Source organism: Neomonachus schauinslandi, chromosome 1 (assembly GCF_002201575.2).
Source record: "Neomonachus schauinslandi chromosome 1, ASM220157v2, whole genome shotgun sequence".
NCBI classification, from domain to species: domain Eukaryota; kingdom Metazoa; phylum Chordata; class Mammalia; order Carnivora; family Phocidae; genus Neomonachus; species Neomonachus schauinslandi.
In genome coordinates this window covers 27,962,955-27,982,168 of record NC_058403.1, presented here as the reverse complement: position 1 = coordinate 27,982,168, position 19,214 = coordinate 27,962,955, and the positions used below count along the sequence as shown (strand labels likewise).

At 37.6% G+C, this 19,214-nt stretch overlaps 1 protein-coding gene across 1 annotated transcript in view; it reads right to left on the bottom strand.

The window, feature by feature from the left end:
- The window catches only part of SAMSN1 (SAM domain, SH3 domain and nuclear localization signals 1), a 135,553-nt gene that overhangs the window by 68,693 nt on the left and 47,646 nt on the right, over positions 1–19,214 (bottom strand). Inside the window, 1 exon segment of the mRNA XM_021679282.2 lies at positions 12,971–13,323. Within this exon segment, the coding sequence (XP_021534957.2) occupies positions 12,971–13,323 (353 nt within the window).

Here is a 19,214-nt window from a genome sequence, read left to right as displayed (position 1 = left end):
AAAATCTGGAAGATATAGGGTAAGTGGCCTGGTGGTTTGTTATCCTTTATCTGGGGATTTTTCTGCTCTGTGATTTATCAAAAGCCCCAAACACTCTCTGATGGGAGTTTTCACCAAGTCAGTTTGGAAAGCACTGAACTACCTCTGGGGATTTATCAGGTGCGTCCATTAGAGGCTCTGTACACTTTCAAGTAGGCTGATCACATGGGCTTTGAGTACTGAGAGTTCCCAAGGGCTGCCTAGTGCATTCCTTTGCTGTGTTCTGAGCATGAGGTCCTTAAGGTGATGTAACAATTTTATAGGAATGGGATTCAGAAGACTTTGATTGAACTCCCAGCTTGGCTCTGGAACAGAGCTTGGGCAAACTCCTCAATCCTCAGAGCCCTACTGTCTCTTTTGGAAAATTGAATTATCTACTTTACAGGGTTTTTGTCTTACTAAATTAAGTGAGATTGTCTATCTATCTATCTATCTATCTATCTATCTATCTATCTATCTACCTACCTACCTACCTACCTATCATCTATCTATCTATCAAAAAGACTTTTGGTTGGGTGAAGATTAAATGGAAAATCAGGGAATCATGAATTGTTTTCTTCTATTCAGAGGTGATTCTCAAACTTTGGTGAGTATAAAACTATCACCTGTGGAGCTTATTAAAGAATGTCCATCCTAGAAATTCTAATTCAGTAAGTCTGGCATAGGTAGACCTTAGTAACAAATGCCTTCAGTGATTCTGATGCCCTTGGTTCATGGAACCACACATTGAGAAATACAGTTTTAGGACATAATATTCTAGCAAAATTGTGAAACATATTTTATTTGGAATCATCAGATGTGCTGCACTTCTTTCTTCCAATGTCATTTCTATCCTTCAAACCTTCAGTTTCCCAAGGCCTCTGATTCTCATCTAGAATGAGCTCCCTAAGTCCCTCTCATAAATGAAGCTATATCAACCTTTCAGATCCAAATAGCATTGAGTTCTAGTAAGTGTGCAATGACAAGACACCCAAGTTAGACCACCACACATTGCCTAGTTATTTAAAATTGGGTGATAGGTTTTTACCATTTTACCTTTCAAAATATAAGGCTCTAAGTTTAGGAATATTTTCATGGGAATTAAGTCCCATCCCCAAGATGATGACTTAATATAATCCTCAACAGCTATTTATTCCTTCACAAAGTTGATTCATAAATATTTATCCCTTAAAGAGATCTTAGTGGTTACCTAGTCTTATCCATTTATTTTACAGCTAAGGAAATTACAGCCTATACCATCTGATTTGTCCTCCAACCCAGAATCTTCCCACCCAAGGGAAGCCTAATTGAGAACTAAGTCTACACTTAGAAAAACTTCCCCACTGAGCCATTTTGCTAGCCAGCATCAAAAAGGAATTGGTGTCTTAAATCATAGTAACAATTTCTTCGTATAAGTAGGATGAAGGGCATTTGGGTTAACTTTCTTTCTTTTTTTTTTTTTTTAAAGATTTTATTTATTTATTTGACAGAGAGAGAGAGAGAGAGAGAGAACAAGTACGCAGAGAGGCAGGCAGAGGGAGAGGGAGAAGCAGGCTCCCAGCTAAGCAGGGAGCCCGATGAGGGGCTCAATCCCAGGACCCTGGGATCATGACCCGAGCCGAAGGCAGAGCTTAACCGACTGAGCCACCCAGGTGCCCCCATTTGGGTTAACTTTCTACAGAGTATCTAATTTCACGGGATGAAAAAGCAAGATCCTTGATTCATTTCACAAAGAAATACACTATTCCAACAAAACAAAATTACCCAGAACTCTTTTTACTTCAAGTATTGAAAGCCTAGCATTAAAAAGCATTAAAAAGTTACTTTCTCTAAAAACAGATCATCTGCCACATTCCGTAGTAAAATCTGAATGCCTCTCGGGTCATTGCTGCCTCGGGCATTTTCCCCCATTTTCCTTCCACACGTACGGGAAATTTAGAGCTGATGGTATTTTTAATCTTAATCCTCACCTGCTTTTTTTAATAGATTATTTTTGCACTTTTCAGAATGTGTTCTGTTAACCGAGGGCCACACAGCTAACAAAACTCTCTGGAACTCATACCTCTAATTCTCTTCCCCAGTCCTATAAAGCTTTGAAAGATATTGATTTCTGCAAATGTAAAAAATTAACTTATCAACAAATAGCACACATAAAATGGGAACTGGCCAAAGAAACCCTCAGAATATTGTTCTAACTGGAAGTTGTACCATTAAGTGCTACAACTTACTGTCTTCTTGTTATGGCTCTTTGCAATGTATTTATCATTGTGTGGGAACAGTTTAATCTACTCCATACTGACAGCAGTAGGAGCTCACAGTGGCCTCAAAATATGATGGCTCTTGCCACAAACAACTAATCTAAATTTCTTGCAGGTGGCAGGTCTACCTTTTTTTCTAAAAGGAAATAACCCTTCTCTAAAAGTCAAATTTGTTTTTAAAGCTGCGGTGTCTTTAACCACTTCTTTTTCCAGTTTTTCAGTTGACACCTTGTCATGACTTACGGTGGGTTGCATCAATCACTCTGAGTTCTTACAGAAAATATTTTGTGGTGGTGACTATCACATTCAAGAAGCTAAGTGCCCTTTGTGGGTGACTGCGCAGGTCCCTCTGATTTCTTGCCAAATCATTCAGAATGCCGCAAATCCATTAAATCTCTCCACAGGGAGGAGAAAATTCCCGCATCCTAGAGAGAGAATTCATGAGTTCCTTTCAATCACCACAAATGAAAGCCACCCTTAATATTCGTTAGAGATTTTATGGGGGCAATATGCATTATCTTTTCGTATGGCCCCATGAAAGGCCAATTTCCCTTGAAACCTTGCATGGCTCCAAGCCACTCTTTGTAGAAACAATGGCCTATGTCCAAGTGGAATCAGGGGAAGCAAATGGATGACATTTCCTTATCCATTGGTAATGATTCCATTAAGTCACCATGATGGCTCTGAGCTTCTGAGTTTTAAAAATTACAGGACAGATTTGGGATGCGCGGTCATCTCATTGTGTTGTTTCTCTGCTGTCATCCGTGGCCATGTGTCCTAAAGTGAACAGGGCTTTTCGGTTTGCATCGTAAAAGATGACTTTCAAAACTGACATTTCTTTCGTTTGGAGAAAGGTGTACGTTGGGGACATAAGTCTACGAGCCCGAGAGCTTTTTATTCATCTCTTCTTTCTACCACCACAGTTCAAGTCACCATCATCTTGCACCTGTTTCTGCCCCCAGTCTAGTCCCATCACTATGGAGAGGGATCTTTTCGGAATACAAGCTTCAGCACATACCTCACACCTTCAACAAAGAAGGAACAAACAAACAACAAAAACAACCCCAAGCCACTGGCTTAAAAGACTTCTTGTATAGCTTCCCACTGCTTTTTGGGCACAAAACACAAAACTTAGGAGAAGCAGTTAAGCCATAGTGGTGTGACTCCTTCCCCAGACTTACCTTGTACCATATCTCCTTGCTCTGCCCCAGCCATCCTGACCGATGTCGCATCCTCCTTAGATTTGGCTCACTAACTCCCACTGCTTTCATCAGATTTGGGTTCAATCATCATTACCCCTATAAGTTTTTTCTGACTCCTTGACTAGATCAAATTTGTTTATTATAGGCCTTCACCGACCTGCGGAGCTCTCATAGTCCTTATCAAAGCTTTCATTTCGTGTTTATTCGTGTGATTATTTCTATGTTTGTCTTTCATTGGACTATGAGGTTCACAGTGCCTGCTTCCACCTGACATTTTATCCTCCTTAATGTAAATATTCCACAACAACGTGTTCAGGGAATTAATAAATGACTTCTTGAACTTACTCCATTTTGTATCCTGGCTAAAAATCCCTTTCTGTGAATGAGATGTGGGCTTCAGTTCGGGTTGGGCTTAAGGTGAGCTGCAATAAGGCCATATTTCTAATCCAACTATTTATCAGTACAGTTGTATTTAATAGCTAGGAACCACGAGATGCATAAAGATCTTACACTGAATATTCATATGGGTTTTTAGAGTGAGTTCAACCAGTTGCTTTACAACTTCCTAGGAAGGAGAGGGAACATGAATTTCTTTTCCTTCATTTTTCATTCTCTTCTTAAAAAGGTGAGTTATGCCTGAGAGTTATATTCTGACTCTGAAATAAAATATCATGAAATGCATGTGTGATATGGCTATGATAAATATATGAAAGGAGCCTTTAAAAGCTAAAATAACTTTATGTAAGTAACATGCTGTTAATATGGTGATAATTTGGGAAGTCAGAAAAGGGCAATGGTAAGCACAGCACATACATCCCCAGCCCCACCTTTTTTTTTTTTTTTAAGATTTTATTTATTTATTTGAGAGAGAGAGAGTATGAGTGGGGGTTTGGGGGTGGGGCAGAGGGACAAGCAGAGTCCCATTGATTGAGGAGCCCGAGGATGTGGGACTAAGTCCCAGGACCCTGAGATCATGACCTGAGCCAGTCAGACGCTTAATTGACTGAGCCACCCAGGCATCCCCACATCTTCTTTTTGTCGGCATGGTGCAGTCACTATGGCAGCCCCAGGAAGCTAAAAGCAGAATTTCACCCTACCCATACTGTGTACATTTGAACTAAGCAGTTCTGGCTTTCTTATCTCCAGGGGAAAATTGGGCAAACTAAGTAAAAAAAAAAAATCTTAAAGATAAGTGAAAGCTAGTATGTACATTTAATACAACATTATCGCATATGATATGATATCACAGATTTACTGATGGTGAGACCCTAATGCCAAGTAGGTGTCTTAGCCATCTTTGTGACCCCACAGCCCAGGACAATACTTGATACCCTAGACATTATGCTGTGTTCATTGAGTGAAGGATAAATAATTATAAACACATAACTGTACATTATAATTAAATAGTAATAATTGTCACTAAAAATAGTAGCTCTTCTTCATTAAGTTCCAACTGGGTATCAGGTACAGTGAAACACTTTACATCTAATTCTCACAAGAACTCCACATAGAAATCTTCATTATGTCTATTTAATAGATAAGAAACTGAAACTCAGAGAAATCAATTGGCTTAGTCACACAGTTCAAGACCAGGCTTATTTGGCTCCAACACACATGGAATTTCTACCCTGTACTGTTTATCTTTCTTTTGAAAAACAAAACAAAACAAAAAAACAAAAAGACAACTTACTGATAGGAAAAGTCTGGACTAAGAGTTAGGAGGCTGATGTTCAGTATCTGCCATCATCTGCTGCGGGACCACAGGTCCCTCAATCTTTCTTGTGCCTCAATTACTCCATGTGTAAAATGGCAGCAATTTTTGCCTAATTCACAGAACTAGTATAAGATAAAATATGAGAAAAGTTATATTGTACCTTGAAGGCAGGGACTCTAGTTATTAAGCTATTAAGCCCCTACCTTGAATTGACACTTTCACATGGATCATTTCATTTTACACTGTGAGGTAGGAACTAATGTCTTCGTTTTTACAAATGAGCAAAGCATAGATAAGTACCAGCCTAGTCTCAAACCTTACAAAGCCGTGATCTTTGTAGGAAAACTTTGGACTGTTATAGATGTGAGCTTAAAAATCCAGCTCTGCCACATACTATTACATTGCATGAATTATTCAACCTCTTTAGCTTCAGATTTTTATCATAAAAATGGGGGCAATAACACCACCTTAATGAATCATGATACAAAGATCGCATATATAAAAGCACCTGAAACACGGTCAAGTGCTAAGTCAATGGAAGCCATGATCATCATTATTTCGATGTGCCTGCCTGGTCAGAACAAGATCTCAAAGGCATGAACCACTCAGGGTGGCACCAAGGGTATGTGTGTGTATGTGGTGAGGGGTGGTGGCAAAAGAGGGTGTCTCATTCCAACCCAGCACTCCTTTACCCTGCATAGCCCCTGCTCTTTTGCTCCCCTCTTTACAATCTTACTTCAACTTCACTCACCCATTTTTCAAAGCAAAATTCAGTCCTCTGAAATGACATTCAAAATGTTCCTTGTGAATGGCAGAAGCCTTCTTAGCTTCTGAGAATGGAAATGTGGACATTTTGGTTCATGAAGAAGTTTGCATGGCCAGGAGAACTTGGCTATATCCCAAGTGAAGTCTATATTCACATCCACAGTTTCTGGTTCAGAACATGAGGGAGAGAGAGAGGAAGTAGCTGGGACAGAGGAAGTACAGTTAGGGAAAAGAAAACAAACCCAAACCTAAAATAGCTTAGGAAAAAAAAATGATAGACATAAGGTCACCAATGGTCATCTGAAGAGTGAAAAAAGAGCTGCTTTGACAAAGCTGAGAGAAAATCTTTATGCACTAACCTTTTTGTACATAGAATTCATCACCCTCAGTGTGTCCTCATAGCCCCAAACATTGAATGTAAAAACAAAAATAAAATAAGATCTTAAAATTAACAGATAGCTCTCCTTTATTCTAAAGATGAGGGGGCAGAAGACTGGAGATTAAGCAAACTGACCCACAGTGATTCTAGTAAGTGACAGTAAGTTGAACTCCCATGTGATGCTCCTGGCCTCAACCTGTGCTCCTTTGATGAGTAATATGGCCTCCAACATACCATACTACACACTCAAAATATGACTTTTGTCTTTAATGTGTTTGCCATCCTAGTGGATTTTTATACCAAGGATTGTGATTATTCCCTTCCTTTTTGATTTGTCCTCTTAACCCATAAACTCTCATTATAAATATGAAACAATAGGTTGGCCATCCTCCCACGTACACACTTCTAAGCTTGTACATTCATACACTAAGTGGCTCGGGAGGCACTTAACATGAATTTGCTCACAAGTGAATGAGTGGATGAATGAAGGAATGAAAGAATCAGTAAGCTATTGCAGCATCTCCTATTTTTCAGACTCTTCTCTTGGGTAAATGTTAATTCTCCTTCCACCAAACATACTGGTTTAGTTAAAATTTTCCATGTAAAATATTCATAATTCATTATTCATTCTTGTTCATTTAGGTTTTTAAAATTATTTTTAGAATCTCAATTCTCAAGTTCATCTATTTCAGGGCAGCATGTAGTAAATTATAGATTATCTTTTGGTATTTTTGTATCACATTTTTCTGTTTTTCCTTTTGATTTTCTCAGTCTAGATTATCATTTACTCTGCCTTTTCACAAGTTGTCCAAATCTATTCATTGAATCCATGTTCTCTTTCCATACTCCCATAATTCCAGTGTCAGCCGATAAAAGTTTAAAGCTGTTCTAACAAATGGTTTTTGCTGTCAGAGTTGAACACAATGGCATGAAACTATGAGAAATTATGCATGGATGGTTCATAGCCTGCCTCCCTTTGGGTGGATATGTGAGCAGTCTTCTTAGAATGTCTTATTCAGTGGGACCACAAAGGCTTTTTGGTAGGAGTCTAACATCACTAATGTACAAAGAAAATGGTGGAATCTATGAAATTAACATGTCCTTTCTTTCTAAACCATGTGTTTTCTTACTCTCTTTTTACTGGTCCTCTGAATCTTCATTCTTTTTTATATATTTATATACATATATATATATTTTTTTTTTTCTTCAAAGTGTACATCATGGATTCTTACCCATCTACACTTTTAAACTTCCATAATATTCATCATATAGATAGGGAAGAAAGGAAGGACTAAATGAGGAAACAGTATAAACAGAGCTATAAAGATGGAGAAAAATCACTGTGTTTGGTATCACCTTGCCGACGGCAGAGTGTGTCTGTGAAAGAGACTTGTGGGGATCTAGTGAAGAGGGCAGATTAGGTGAATGAGTTTGCATTTGACCCTGTCGGTGTTGGGGAGATATTTAAAGGCTTGTGAAGGGAGCAGTAACATTAGATTTGAGCTTTGGAATCATTAAGCAGGTAGATTAGTCAAGTAAATTAATCTGGTAGATTAATCTGGTAATGACAATGTCATGTTGATTGAAGAAAGCAGACCAGGGTCGGAGAGACTGCGACAGATTGCCAAGGTGGAGAACAGAAAGTAGAAGAGGCCCCCAAACAGCTGATCCTGCTTTGGTCACTTCTTTTTTTTTTTTTTTTTATTTGAGAGAGAGAGAATGAGAGACAGAGAGCATGAGAGGGAGGAGGGTCAGAGGGAGAAGCAGACTCCCTGCCGAGCAGGGAGTCCCGATGCGGGACTCGATCAAGGGACTCCAGGATCATGACCTGAGCCGAAGGCAGTCGCTTAACCAACTGAGCCACCCAGGCGCCCGCTTTGGTCATTTCTTTCCCACAGATCAGTAGTTTTCTTGGTCAGTATAAAAACTCCTACACCATTCAGCAGTGGGTCTGTGGGTCCCTCCATGTCAGTAATTAGAGGGTTCACTACTCCCCATTTGAATCGAAAGGTTAATTTTAAAATATTTTGTTCCTTTATTTCTTGGTGAGCTTCAGTACACATCCTGTTCCTCTCACTGAAACAGTTCCCTAGAGAAATCTTCCATTAGCCATGCTTTCTCTTCTGGGGCAGTTGTGCAGTAGTTCACATACTATGCCAACAAGACCTTAGCGCTCCACTCTTCTCCACTCTTCTCATCCTCTTCTCATGTACTTGAAGATACTTTCAGTAGAGCTCTGTTTATTTTCTCACCTTGAGATTCTGTATATAAACCTCACTTGTTTTTCTTTGATTTTTATCCAATTCTCATTATTACTTTTCTATCCACATTGTATTTGAATTATCCTGTACTTGGGTCTCTGTTCTGTTATTTCAGGCCTTTGACTTTTCTTCTTCCTGAAAGAGCTTTTGCTATTATCACTTTTTAAATGTATGGCACTATTTTTATAAAATATTTTAGACATAAAAGGGAGAAATGGGTATTTGCTCCTCCTTTTCATGTCAAGATTACTTCCATTTCTTTATATTACAAAAAAAAGAAGTTGTTTATCCTTCTTATAAATCTGAAAAATTATCCCAGGTTGTGAAAAGTATGTTTGCTATTATCATAACATTATACTAAGGGAAGGTCTCATCTCCTTTGCAACACATGTATTTTATTTTTTCTTGCCCTTCTTCCCAACCAAGCCTCTTCTGACTCACTTTCCTCTTTTGTTAAGATGTTTCGAGCTCTTAGCATGCCCAGCTTCATCGTAAGTACCCTTCAATCACTCTTCTTGTAAAGTGATTGTAAACACTTGGCTTCAAATATTATTTTTGGTTACCTCCACTATTACCTTTCTTAAATGCATCTGAAATCCCCTCTCTACACCACTCACCTCAGATATGGGAAAAAACCCTGCATCCTTAAGTAGTTTTTCCTTGTACACTTCTCTTGTGGAGTATACACTTGCATAAATCTGGTCTTTACCTTTCTCAGTTTGTATCAATTCCATAATCACTTATCGTCCCCCACACTCCAGATCCCATAGACCTTGCAAACAACTAAACTGCACGTTAAAGATCTGTGGGTGTCTCATCCTCCTCCTGTTGACTTCTGTGAAAAGCCCTTCACAAATAATACATTCCCTGTCTGATTTCAGTTTGTTTATGGTATTTCCACTGACTAAAATACTGCTTCTTTCCAAGCCCAGCGCAAGCCTCTGGATTCTTTGTTTCACCTGAGTGAACCTGAGTATCACCTGAGTCCTGGCACCATTTCCTTACACCTTCCCAACAGCCCCACATGGTAGATGTCGATAACCTTGTTTTACAGATGGGTGTTTTCAGTACAGAAAGAGTCACTCAGAAGAGGGGGGGTGAGCAGGGTCTGATAGCAATGTCCAGAATTGGAATTAGTGGGTTAAAGAGGGTGAGGAGTTTGCCTAAGCTCACTGTGCTGGTGATGTCAGAGTTGGCGTTAAACCCAGTTCTATCAGAACCAGCATTGAGAGTATGAGCCTGCCGTGGGATTATCACTTTCTGGAACTTTCTGGAAGACACGTCAATTTCAGGCCCTCTGAAAACTCTGCTTTGAGGGCGCCTGGGTGGCTCAGATGGTTAAGCGTCTGCCTTCGGCTCAGGTCATGATCCCAGGGTCCTGGGATTGAGTCCCGCGTCGGGCTCTCTGTTCCTCGGGAGCCTGCTTCTCCCTCTGCCTCTCTCTCTCTCTGTCTCTCATGAATAAATAAATAAAATCTTTAAAAACAAACAAACAAACAAACAAACAAAAAAAACCTCTGCTTTGATAACAGGATCAAAGACACTGGAATCTACTGTTGCTGAAATTTCTCAAGTCAAGGAGAAACTAGTGTCTTTGTGGACTGGTTTCATTTTCCCTGAAATGTGGGGTTTTGGCTCAGCTCCAGCATATCTGCATATGTTGGTAGATTTAAAAAAAAAATCTGGTCACACTTTTACCCTTTAAAATTGCAAAAATGTCACCTCTGACTACCTGTCATTGATGGTAAGTAACACTCATTTCAGAAGCACAACTTTTCCCTCAACACCATTTGCCTTCTGTACCTTCTATAGAATGAAAATTAAAGTATAACCCAAATAATAACCCTGCAATTACTACAGAAAAAAATACCAGCTATGCTAAAATGAAAGTGGGTATTTTTCACTTGGTATTATTATAGAATATATGTGTAGAATATAAAAATAATAATTTGCACTCATCCAACTTCTTTCATTCTGTGTCTCAAATCCCTGAGTGTAAGTGGTCTCATTAAGGTTACCAAACCAATTTAACTCTAGCATGTTCTTGAACTCTCTCTCCAAATCCAGTGAGGTTTTCCTGTCACAAATGCTGAACATTATCATCTGAAATTCTGAGTATTCTGTAGCTATGTTTGACCTTCTGCAGATAAAACTCATTTACTTAATCATTTAGTTATGTACTAAAACAGACAAAACCACCACGAAAAGAAAAACATTACTATGTATATATAATTAAATCTAGACACACATTCACAGACACACATAGACAATAACTGAGTTTATGTGTAATTGGATTAATATAAGAACAGAAGAATGGGGACAAATATTTTATGTAGGTCTATGGAAACAAAATCCATTGGTTTCTCAAGCTCCATTCATTTAGTTAGCAAATGCCACTCAAATATTAATCGAGGACCCATCATATTTTAGGGACTATGGAGGATACAAAGATAAATTACCTATAGCAAATAAACAAATGCTCAACTAATTCCACTGTAAGGTAGAGTACGGTGAGCTCCGTGAAGACATGGGCAGTGTATGTGCCCCAGTGCCCAATATTGCAAACTGATCCACAGTGATGCCAATATGAGTTTAATAAATATATAATGGAAGAATAATGCCTTTAAGTTCTCTAGAATTTCAAAGGAAGGAGTGATTACTTGAATCTGGCATGACCCAGGAAGTCTTTCTAAAGGACAACAAAGTAATCTGAGTCTTAAGGGCTAGGCTAATGGTTAAAGGCGAGAATAACATGCTAGGTGGAGGCCAATACGTAAACACAAAGAGAGGCAGGAAAGTACAAGACAGTCATTAGGAATAAGCAAATCATTCCAGTTTGGCAGTCCAGCACAGGAAATACACAAGGAAGAAGTTGTAGACAATGCTGAACAGTTAGGTTGAGGTCAGATTGCTAAAATCCAGGACTGCCAAGTTAAGGATTCCAGATTTTACTCTTAAAAGAAGCCCTAAATATGTGAATTTAGATTCTTATACACCAGCTTTACTACTTGCCAAGTAGTCATTATTCTTGATCCTGATTCTGAAGCTGTCAAGAGGAGTCTTCAGAAGTAGTTCCTAATTATATTATCAGCTGCTCTCTAAGAAAGTACTCCAGGAAGAAGGCCACTAAGTCCAGTGGCCCCAAAAGAGAAGATGAAGCTAAGGAAGTGGCAGAGACGTTCCTAAAAATAATTGATGTTGGACAGTTTTATCAGTTCCAAGTCTGCTGCTAGACACCTGTAATATTTAATGTGGTACTTTGAACACAGATTACTTTAGCTCTAGTCTGCAAAGACTTAACTTAATACACAAGTCTTGAAAGGTGAAAAGGACTCCAAGCCTCTTCAGAGAGCTCTAATGCACCATGAAATATAGCATCTGTCTAGTGAGAGACGGATTCTTAGAGCAAAATGGTATAGAGTAGGGATCCTAGAAACACAAAGTTGTTCCATTTATTCACTACAAGTACAAATGACCATGAACTGTAGAGAAATGAAGGTACAAAACACATGCCTTAAGTAACCTACAATCAAGGTGAAAAAAAATTACTCTTAAGTCCTAGGATATTTGTGTTATTTAGTTTCAGTTTCTCAATTACCTCATGAATTTAATATTACTATTTCCATTTTATAATTGGGAAAATTAAGTTGAAAGGTTTTAATCATTTGCCCAAGCCAAACAAGTAGCAGAGCTTGGATCCAAACCCAATTTTGTGTAACTCCAGAGTCCATACTCTTTCTCTTGCACCATATTGCCTTAGGGCCTAGTTTAGTGTATGGGAAACACTACAATATATTAGCTAAAAGCAGGATCCTTAGCATAAGACTGTCTAGGTTCTAGATCTTGGCTCCACTTTTTGTTAGCTCTGTGATATTGTACCTGCTGCTAACTTTTTTGTGCCTCATTTTTCTCCATCATAAAATGGGGAAATCAGTATTAGAATAACTTTCCCTACCTTACAGGGTTGTTGTGAGATTTAAATAAAATAATAAAGTACTTAGAAGAATGGCAGGCACATGGAAAACGCTTATTTAAATTAGCTATTATTTGTCAGTGAAACTTCATGACCACCGCAGTGATTTAGACAATTCAATCCACATCTTGATCTGAATGAACATCCAAAGTTTTCCCTCAACTTAAAAAAAAAAAAAAAAAAAAAAAAAATTCTCTAAAAAATACTGTGCAGTAGTTTATTTGAACACGAGGTATATACACAATAGTAACATGATAGCAAAAGTCACAAGAGCTACATTGGTTTTTGGAAAGACAACTCTAGTTCTAGTAACTTTCCTGATACTGATAAATTTGACTGATTAGCACTTTCATTAAAACATCCAGATGAGATGATACATTGCTTTAGCTTACAAACTTACCCAAGAGTGTGGGAGATCCGAATCTGTATAAGAAGGCTTAAGTGGTGGGTGGTGAGTGCAGTGAGAACAGTTGTTCCAGGGTCCAATTTGGGCAATTTGGAAATCAGCACATGTCCAGAGAGGGTTTTCTGGAAAAGTCTTCCAGCTGTTCCACATCTGAACTTCACCTTCGTTGTGGGATAACATGTCGGCCAAGTTGCAACCAGTTGCAGTGCTGGATCTAGCCAGTGATGCCGAAATAGAATCCAATCCAAGCTTCATTTCTTCCTTTCCTTTTGTGCTAACAGTATTAATTTTCTTTTCTTGGGATTTGGCTAATTTTATACAGGAAATCAACGTTTCATCTTCATCTTCTGAATGACAAAGAAAAATAAGTAAGTCTGTCTAATACTTTTGCACATGTAGAAATTATGAATATTGTATTTCCTTTTCTATAGTAGAAATGAGTGAACACCACAGCATAAAACGGGAGGTCATTTAATTTAACAAAATAATTTATAACTGCAATTCTTTAAAGAGTGATCTTTTGTATAGTAAATGCTTTGTTTTGTAAAGATAAGTTTACCTAAAATATTTTGAAGCTGTATATAATGATTAAATTCAGTTTGACTACAATGACTGAAAGCCACATGCAAATAGTATACTGAAAGATTCAGAAAAATTACAATTTTAAATTAAAAAAATTCCCCACATCATATAGACATGATATGGAATGCTTATATTCTTAATGTTTTTTTTAAATTTTTTGAGGTAATGTGTATAGACAGCATCATAAGGAAGTAGATGAAATATTCCCCTTTCATAAGAAAATGAAATCTCAGTGTACATGGGCTGAAATCCTATTGATTCTAATTTTTTTTCTGGTATCAATCTATAAAGACATTTATGCATACAGTATTTGTCACAGTGAAATATTTTCGAAAAGGAAGATCAAGACTGAGAAAACAACAAAAAGAAGGTATATCTTTAATACTACGAAGTTGATTAGTGAGACATATATTTACATGTGGTGAAGGGTCTCATGAAATTTCTGGTAATATATAAAACAGTTACAGAAATTAGAAATATGTATTACCCATAGTAAATTGTACCGTATCATTGAATCTCTTTCAGTTCAAATGTTTAACTGGTGTAAATGAAAGATTATGATCAATAGCATGTAATTGTGAATAAATAAATGAACGTCTAAGTTGCACATCAAAATTGAAAGATACTGCTTTCCATGGTCAAAGAATGGGGATAGTGGACAGTGCTGATCTGACTATCTCTTTCTCCCACTCTATCCCTGAGTCTGGTCTTGAAGGGAAGGAGATATGGGGTATATAAAGGAAAATTCAGGGATAGGTTAAGGATATCTGTTTCACAAATAAATTGGTAATTTAAAAACCCTCAACGTTTAATGATTATTTTACGGCCTTATCAAAATGGCCTTCATTTCATATACGCTACCCCAGTTCTTTCTCAAAGAACTTTTAGCAGCATTTTGACTGCTGACTTACGGAGATTTATGAATGTAGGTTTCATCTCCTTCAGACTCGGCACCCTGGCTTTCTTGGTCTGGACCTTTTGCTGTAGTCTCTTTAACATCCCCATTGATTCCACTGGGTCACCACCTGATTTTACGGCCTAGCACAAACACAGCTCAAGGTAAAGACAAATTCTTCTTCACAAAAGGCTAAATATAAAATGTGTCGAGATCATTAATGTGGGAAAATTCATAATGTGACCTTAAAACCCATAGCCTGGGACAATTTTAAGCAATAACTTGAAAGCAGACCATTTTTTGGTCTCAGACGTGTAAAATATATTACAACCGGCCAGTCATACTAAAGCAGGGTGTTTTTTACCTTTTTTTTTTAAATTTCAACATGCAGCAAAATGGATTGAATCTGGAACCATCTATAAATGGTCGCTCGTGCTCACTGTGAAATAGTGGAAAGAAACAAGGTCTTTGCAGGGTAACAAAGAAGGAACAAGAGGTTTAAAGTTGCTACTTGCAAGTGTGGGAACAGACTGACGGCATGCACACACAAAAAAGCAAAAATCAGATTTTCTTCATTTTTCCTTGTGGAAATTTCTGATAAAACAGCATTTTATTTCTGTTTTCAAATAATACACTTTTCTTTATATAGCCTTTTGCTTTTTAGAAGCTAGACACCGAGCAAAAAAACAAAACAGAAGAGCCATGGCATTCTGTATTATGTTTTAGTTAGGATGTTAAGTGTCACTGGTTTATTATAGCAAAAAATTTGGATAGAAGAATTAATACTGCCTAATGACTCGAAATTTCTTTGAAAGATACGGAAACGCTTCCCTCTAGTTTAATGTTAGCAAATCTGTATTTATACTGCTTTTACTTATTATATTTAGGATAGCTTTCTCATAATAATTTCAAAATATTTTGGAAATTCATACTTTATGTGCTAAATTTAAAATTGGTAAAGTAGTTGTATTCTGTGCTGTTAACTAGATATGAAGTAATATATAGAGGAATACTTCTTTTTCATCCAGAAATCTCTGGATGCAGAAATATTCCTCCCTCTGCTTTTGCCTCAATCTTTCCATTGAACAGCTGATAAATGACATCTAAATAGATACTGCAGTTTTCAAAAGGTGAATGACCTGTTTCCTCATTATTGTTTGAATGAGATATATTGCTAATAATGCTTTCCAATCCTTTGAGACGAAATAAGCCCAAAGAAATGTTTGCGAGAAAAAGATCTCTGGCACACAAACATTTCCAATCATTATTTTCAGCACTTATTCTTGGTCTTTAAGAATGACTTTGAGCAACCCCTATAAACTTGTTCTGTCTCTGCATAATAGCACCTGAGTAGGAAATGTGACGTTTTGTCAGAGCAAGCCATACCTGTTTGCATTAAATAAATGGGAAAATATTGAAATCATTTTAATCTTTCAGGGAGGCCTGTGATGAGATTTTCTTAGATACGCAAAAATCTTCCCTCTCTTTCCAAAGGTCATGCTCAGCTCAACACAATTTCTATTGCTATTTATTTTTGTATTATTTTCTCCTGTATTCCTTTTCAGTATTTTCTGAGTTACTTGGCTTTACAGGCCCTGTAACTCAAGAAGAGTCATTTTCTAATCTTAAGGCCCTTCCAGAAATAATAAGCTGACATTGCACAACCATTGAGCACGATAATTCTCTTTGTTGTACTTCTTTTCATATGGCAACCTCCTCCTATTACAGCTGATGCTTAATTGCTCCACTGAAACCCTGGCATCAAAAATAGCCTTCTCCCTCCCCCTTCTTTGTGAAAATGACATTCACTTGATATGGGGAAAGGTGTTATATACCAGGGTAACTGAATTTCGTATTAATGATTTGCCCGAGGAATGAAAGCATTTGTATGGTGTCTAAATTCATATAAGCGAGAGCTCATGGCCCAGAGGTGTTAAAACAAATGGACCTCTCATTACTTTGTTCAAACTGTATTATAGTCTTTTCAAAGAACAGTCTCGTTAACTTTTGTATCTCTAATCACTCACAGATCTTTGAGTTGATAGAGATCAATCTATTGCATTTTATTCATTTTTAATCCCATTATGTCTAGGAGAGTATATGGCTTGATAAATGTTTGCCGAATATAAATACACTCTTGAGTTCATACATAGGTTTTATCCACCAAATGGATTATCCATAGTAAATTTTTTACACTAGACTATTTTCTTTTTTTTTTTTAAGATTTTATTTATTTATTTGAGAGAGAGAGAGGACGAATGGGGAGGAGAGGCAGAGGGAGAGGAAGAAGCAGGCTCCCCACTCAGCAGGGAGCCTGCTGTGGGACTCTATCACAGGACTCTAGGATCATGGCCTGAGCCAAAGGTAGGCACTTAACTGACTAAGCCACCCAGGCACCCTAGACTGACTACTTTCTAATAGCAAAGTACTTCCAAAAAACCTCTTGCTATTAGGTAGTACATAACTGAGGGATGAAAGTTAGAGTAGATATTATGATGAGATAATAGAATCATTAAGATTATCTATTAAAAAGAAATCCTTTATAATATTTTCAAAATTATAATGTTATTCACTATAGTCCCCTAATCTGTTACCTGTATATTTGTGCTGAATTTGATTAAAACTTATAATAATGTGCCTTTTAATTTCTAGATGTTTTCTAAGAAGACAGACTCATAAATTGAACTCACCATCCAACCAATACATGAACTTCTATTGAGCACCCTACTGTATGCCAGGCACTGTCACACATTCTGAGGATATGGCATTGAACAAGTAAAATGAGACCCCTGCTTTCATACGGTCTACATTCTAGAGGGAAGTGATATACCATAAACATATAAACACATACATAAACAAGAAAATGTGATATCTGCTATGCTAACAGTTAACAGCATGACTGAGTGTGGATGGGGGAGGATTACTAATTTACACTGGGTGATGGTCGGGGGTGGTTTCACTAAGGATACTGAAGCTGAGCCTGAATTATAAGAGGGAACCGGATGTGAAGATTTGCAGATATCTTTGAATTCAGTGGATGGTCAGGGAGGTCATTTCCAGAACTAGGACCTGGATAACAGAGAAGGGTCAGCCCAGCAACTAGCAGGGGGAAGAGAATTCCTGTGAAGGTAGGGCTTGTGCAAAGGTTCCAAAGCTGAAGGTCCTGGAAGAATTCTTAGCATGCGCAAGGAAGAGAACAGAGGGAAGAGCATTGTAAGATCAGCCAGAGACCTGATGAGGGACCCTCAAGGAGGCTTTTGTAGAACAAGCTGAGGAACATGTATTTGTTCTAATATTCTTCTTCCCTCTTTATTGAATTTTGATCATCTTACTTTTTAAATGGCTTCTCCCAAAAGCATTCAAAATATGTTCTGATCTTATCCATCTTTAATTCACCATATTTTATTTACCACTCTTTCTGCTCCCTTTCCCGGGCATGCTTCTCAGAAAAGTTAACTGTGTATGCTTCCTTTAATTCCTCTAATTTCTCATCCTTTCAACTCCCCTCATTACTTGTCAATCAGCTTTTGCCTCTACTATTCCATTTAGATTGCGTTTGTTTTCCAATGAACTATTTTCAGGCTCCATTATTGCTTGATATGCAGCAATACTGACCATGATGATCTGCAGGAAACAATTTATTTTCTTGGCCTCTGTGACACATATTTTCTGGTTTTCCTTTCACTCTTTCCGGCTGTTCTTTCTCTAACTCCTATATTCTGATAACTCCTTTTCTCTCAAAACTAAATGCTTAAATTCCTCTTCCACTCAGTGAATGCCATCTTCATCCACCCTCATGCACATTCCATAAATCAGATTATCACCTTTGCCACTTACCTCTCCTTTGTTTACTTATATTTATTCCATTACTGAATTTGGTCTATTCCATTATTGAGTTTGGTCTGTCCTCCAAAATGTATCTTGAACCTGTTTCTTTTTCACTATTTCCATTGTTACCACCCTAGTTTAATCTTCTCTCATTGAAACTACTGCCAAGTCTCTGTTTTGTTTTGTTTTTTTACTTTTGCCTTTCTTCAGTTGATTCACAATATAATGTTAGAGTTCTCTTTGAAAGATGTAAATCTGATGATATTACTATCTTGCTTAAATTACTGCAAAATTGCCCAGTGTTCTTTAAATAAAATCCCAAATACTTGACTGGGTCTGTAAGACCTAGGTCTCCAGACTCCCTTCACACTCACAAGGTGAAGACTTTTAGATTCCCAATCTCCAAAGCACTTTGTTTTCTGAGTGTTTTTATGTATGCTGCTCTCTCTGCCTGGAATGCATATTCTCATTCACCTGGACTGGTTAATTCCTACTCACCCCTGCAGCTTCCTCCTAAACGTCATTTTTCAGAGAGATCTTTCCTGACTCCCAAGTCCAAATTAGGTCCCTATTCTTTTACCTTCTTGGCTTTCACCACAATTTCAGATTTATATTTTTGTGTCATCATTGGTTAAATGTCTTCCTTCCCCATAGACTCTAAACTGAAGGAAGGCAGAAACTATAACCTTCCATATAGGTACCATGAAGTATCCTCAGTACCTGTAACATTGTTGATAGTTGGTACTCTGTATGAATTAGTTGAAGTAATGATACAAAATGAATGAATGAATAAATGGATGAGGACTTGATTTGGTAAAATCTATTTCTTTAAAATGTAATGATGTGAAAAACAATTAGGGATTGAGACTGCGAGAAAGAGGTAAGAAAATTTTTGTATTTAGTTTAAATTTTTCTCCTATAAAATGGCAATTA